Genomic DNA, 4,902 nt, shown 5'->3' on the forward strand with positions numbered 1-4,902 from the left:
TTATTGCTTCCAGGATTGGCTCCTGATTTTGCTCCTTACTGTGGATTTGACTCGAGTGTTGGTGATCCAATATTCACGATTGGAGCTCAAGGTATTGCTAAGGATCAAGTTGAGGCCGTAGAGAAGGCCATCGACGATACATTCCATGAAGTAATTGAGAATGGAATTGATCAAGGACTGATTGATACTGTTCTTCATAGCTTGGAGTTGTCCATCAAGAAAAAGTCTCCAAACTTTGGTGTCAATATTTGTTTTCCAGTGTTCTCAAATTGGATTCACAATGATGATCCAATTAGCACATTCAAAATTAACTATTACTTGGACAGACTGAGAAAGGAATTGGAAAATCCAAACTTCTTCAAAGATAAGATTAAGAAATACTTCCTCAATAATACTCATAAGGTCATCTTTGTGATGAATCCAGATCCCAATTACTTTGATAAGCAAGCCATGGAAGCAGCAAAGCTCGACTCAATTGTGATGGCGCTTTCTGACTCTGACAAGACACGAATCGTTGAGGAATATAAGGAAATGGAGGAAACCAAAGTTGAGCAGGCAAAGAATGTTGAGATTTTACCAACATTAACTGTAGATGATCTTTCGAGAAAAATTATTGATGTACAAATGGTTCAACTCGTGAAGGAAAAAGCCGAGCCTGAATTTCATATGAATGTTGTGAAAGGTACCAATGGAATTATTCACGTGACATCCATAGTTCCATTCTCTCTTGGCGAAGTTCCAGAACATTTACAAAAATCGTTCCAATATTTGGAGATGTAAGTAGGATTGAATTGAGAAATATGTTTCATTGACACAGAACATCGTAACCTTTGCCTTTGATATTCTATTGATTTAATAATGGTTTTATTTTCGAATCTATTCACAATGTAGCTTCTTGTAAGAGTGGGAACAAGCAAGTGGAATTACCTCCAACTCGCTCATCAAATTGAACTCTATACCGGTGGAGTTGATGCTCTCCTGTTCTCGTTCCAAGTCTCGAAAAAATCGATGAATTTTCGTTTGCTCTCAAATTTTCCTCTTATTGTTTGGAACGAAATGCAGAGAAAATGGTCGACTTGATGAGAGAAATTTACACAGATGTGAACTTCCTTGGAGATTTGAATTTCTTACAAAATTGCATTGATCAAGCTGCATCTGATGCTGCAAGTGGAATCTTACACAGTGGACATCACTATGCCAAAACTCATGCTGCTGCTAACATTTCATTCTATGATTCATTGATTAATGCCACGAGTGGAATTGATGCCATGAGGTTCTTGAAACAGCTCTCCACGGAAGCCAATACTGAACTCATTGCCACCTCACTTCAAGAACTTGTGCCTTATTTATTGAGAAAGAAAGATGAAAATTCTCATTACCTGCGAAGAGCACCAACGTGATCGAATGATGAGAATAATGGAAAGACATTTCTATGAAGCGATTGAAAATGAAACTGTGACGAGTGAGGCCAAGATGAAAGCTCAACTCGAATTTAAACCCAAATTTATCAACACTTATCTTTCCATTCCATCCTCGGTGAGTTTTGTGGGTAGAGCACTAGTGACTACACCATTTGCTACCAAGGACTCTGCCCTTCTTCGAGTGGTCTCTTCCATTCTACACTCCAATTATTTGCATCAGGAAGTGAGAGAACGCGGAGGCGCCTACGGCTCCAATGCCTCTCAAAGTATGAATGGCGTTTTCGTCATATAGGGATCCAAATCCAAATAGAACCATTGGTATTTGCTCCAATGTTGCCGAGTGGATTCAGATGAAAGACTCTGTCACTCCAAAAACAATTCAAGAAGCCAAGTTGCAAGTGTTCCAACATTTGGACTCACCTGTGACACCTCATGCTCACGCCCAGAGTAAAGTTGTATTTGGAATTGATGACGAGTTGAGACAATTCAGAAGAAATGTTATTTTAGATGCAACACGCAATGAAATTATTGACACGTGTGTGAAATATTTGAGTAATTCAAATGTTGCGACTACCATCATTGGTAATTTTGAAAAGGATATTTCAAACGAGACTCAAAGAAAATGGGTAGTTGTGAGGGAGGAAATGGATAATTCATTCAACGACATGCAAAGTAATAATACCATGACTCAGTAGTAGTGTTTGAAGAGTCGATCGTCAAGAGAAGGAAATAAAAGTTATTGAGCCAATTAATTCAATCTTGTGACATGTCCAAGCTCCATAATTATATAGAAATCCAGCAACAATATTGCAAATTTAAGTTTATTTACTTTCAAAGAGATCTTGAACAGCCTTCCTTAACTAGGAGGACAATTGCAGTAAGTTTGATCGTGGAAAGTTACTCAAGTTGGAAATGTATCTTCCTCTTCAACTTGACAAACAAGGTTTCACTTGCCCAAACTATGAACACAAGTAAAATTCAGCAAGATAGATCGTCTGAAGGCACATGTGCCGTTTCGTTAATGGCTGAAATTACACTTATTCGCCTAACCCTCAATACCTACACTCCTTATTGTATGAGAGGCAGACCAGTTAAGCAGACAGGACAAGTTGAACACAGACGACGGGGATTCAATCTCATCCAGAGTCTTAGAACATTGCAAACTTTGTTGCACATCCAGTTTTGAGAATGGAAGTGGCTGCTACTGGAGAAGGTAAAAGCAAAATCAGTTCTAATGACTGGTCAAGACTTCAGACCCACTCGGTCTGGGAAATGCGAGCCGCAGAATAAGAGTAATTATTGGATCATAATGGTGACCCTAATCAACTTTCAGAAGATCAACTAAAGCGCAAAGGTCGACTGATTGAAATAGCAAATGGTGGCAAGGAGCTTATTGGAATCGTTTTGTGAAATGTTGTCAAGAATATTACAATTCCACCGACCAAAAAGATTGTCTATACCTTTTTGGTCCACCTTTTTTCAATCACTGCCTATCAGGATATAATTGTAGAAATGCAGTTATTGCATTGCGAAACATAGCAAGACTGGCCAAAAAGTCAACTCCGGACTTCGAGGAGGTGTTTTAACTCAAAAAAATCAAAAAAATTTTGCCGTAAAGAATGAACTTGACACTTCAACCCCATCACTCATTATTCAATAATTAAAAACCTTTGTATGAATTTAAGCAACAAATACGTTCATTCCGTTCTATTCCATCATATAATTACAAAATCAAATATGTGACAAAAAACATACTTTGAAAAGTCTACTATTGTCTACATGGCTTCAAATGTACAGTATAACAATGTGATATTGCAGAACTTGCAAAAACTAAAAGGTCTTGAACATTTTAATTGGAGGGAATTGAAGCATCGAGTTTCTGAATATGGTATTTCACAAACATCCGACAGAGTGACAGCCAAATCAAGCATGTTGTCAGAAGATCAGTGTAACATAATTTTATAGAATATCGAAGTTGTGGCCGGTCTTGAGAAGCACACCCAAGAGAAATATTTGAAAATTTTGAATTTATTAAGGAATATCATTATTATCGTAGAATCAAAGCAAGAAGATTCAAATATACGGCTCAGAAATTAACACTTGAAAATAATACTTTTGGACAAGCTGATTATGGAATTTTTGTCATCATGTTATGGTTTGGATGAAAAGTTGTCTTTGTCAATTTTAAGCGCTCTCATTTGTTTCATCATGCTGTATTTAATAGAGTGATTAACAATGGTAGAGGCCGCAACAAAATTCATATCACGAAACAGCTGCTGTTGTGTATAATGGAGAAGAATTTTGACCTGCTTTGGATTTGAGAGAAAATATGGAGCCACGTATTGGAGTGAAAAACGGCTCAAGAAATTGTATTCATGGAATGCTTCTCATCTCAAAGAGTCTCCACAAGAACAACAATCATCAACAATCAAGTCAAGTGTCACAAAAGAAGAGAAACTTTAATTGAAAATTCAAAAACTCTCAATCCAATATTTTCCATTCTTTGCTTGAACCCAATGACTCAAGTGAGCATAATATAATTCCATCCTTGTGTCATATGATATCACTAAATTTGATGCAATGCAACAGTAAGGAACATTGTCAAAATCTTGAGGTAGATCCACTTGAAATCTTTTTCTAAGATTGTCTCCAACATTCTTTTGATTTACAGTCATATAATTTTTGGCCCATTCACCGTCTCCAAAGGAAGGAAAATTTGGATATTCAAATTCATTGATTATGTGACGATTAATTTCAGTGTCTCCTGTTCGATTGACCCAAGGAGAATATTGCTCTATTCTTGTATACTTTTGTGTTTCCATTGTACGACACATATACATATCAAAGGTTTGTTCTTTGGGCATGTTGTCGATGAATTGAATCACACAATGATGATTAGTTGTTTCGGTTATTTTTTGATGTTGTTTGATCAACCGATAGAGTTGTTGAGTTGACTCTGTGCATTAAAAAGTGAAAATTCAAGGAAAACAAGAAAAACCATGAAATCAAGCAAAAACAAGGGAAATTAATTCAACATCGATGTGCGAATTTGATCCAAATCGTGTTTTTCGTATTTGTTTCATTTTTGTCCTTTCTTTCAACACAGACAGTTGTATCTGCAAAGTAGACAAAAACTTTCAACAAGGATTCATAGTCATAGATTTTGAGATAGGTTGAGGTTAATCTGTGTGTCCAATGTTCAGAATATTGTTCTGCGCAAAATGTTGAAGTGCCTGCAAAGTTTGAGTGGTGTTCTTCAATCCTTACAGAGAATCCAAAATCAATTAATAATGGAGTACTATCTGTTTTCATTATATTTTGAGGCCTAATATCTCTATGTAACACACCTGCTTGGTGAAAACTTTTTACCAATTCCACCAAAGCTTTCATTTCTGATTTAGATAAAGATGTACAGGGATAACACTTTTCCATCACAATCCAATAATTTCCATGCTCAACAATTTTTGGAAGAGGATTCACT

General features: G+C 36.5%; 3 protein-coding genes across 3 annotated transcripts; 2 read left to right on the plus strand and 1 right to left on the minus strand.

The window, feature by feature from the left end:
- Window positions 1–1,400, plus strand: FDP41_010213 (uncharacterized protein; the record flags this gene model as incomplete). The annotated part of the gene is made up of 2 exons (XM_044700487.1): window positions 1–776; window positions 995–1,400. Coding segments are annotated over 2 exons (1,182 nt in total), but the record flags the coding sequence as incomplete, so codon positions are not given.
- Window positions 1,401–1,416: 16 nt separating this feature from the next.
- Window positions 1,417–2,116, plus strand: FDP41_010214 (uncharacterized protein; the record flags this gene model as incomplete). Its single annotated transcript, XM_044700488.1, has 2 exons — window positions 1,417–1,704; window positions 1,772–2,116. The coding sequence occupies 2 exons, from the start codon at window positions 1,417–1,419 to the stop codon at window positions 2,114–2,116; spliced, it is 633 nt and encodes a 210-aa protein (XP_044556198.1).
- Window positions 2,117–3,892: 1,776 nt separating this feature from the next.
- Window positions 3,893–4,285, minus strand: FDP41_010215 (uncharacterized protein; the record flags this gene model as incomplete). The annotated part of the gene is made up of 1 exon (XM_044700489.1): window positions 3,893–4,285. One exon carries the CDS (start codon window positions 4,283–4,285, stop codon window positions 3,893–3,895), a length of 393 nt encoding a protein of 130 aa, XP_044556199.1.
- Between the last annotated feature and the right edge of the window lie 617 nt (window positions 4,286–4,902).

This window comes from Naegleria fowleri (assembly GCF_008403515.1).
Source record: "Naegleria fowleri strain ATCC 30894 chromosome Unknown tig80, whole genome shotgun sequence".
NCBI lineage: Eukaryota > Heterolobosea > Eutetramitea > Acrasida > Naegleriidae > Naegleria > Naegleria fowleri.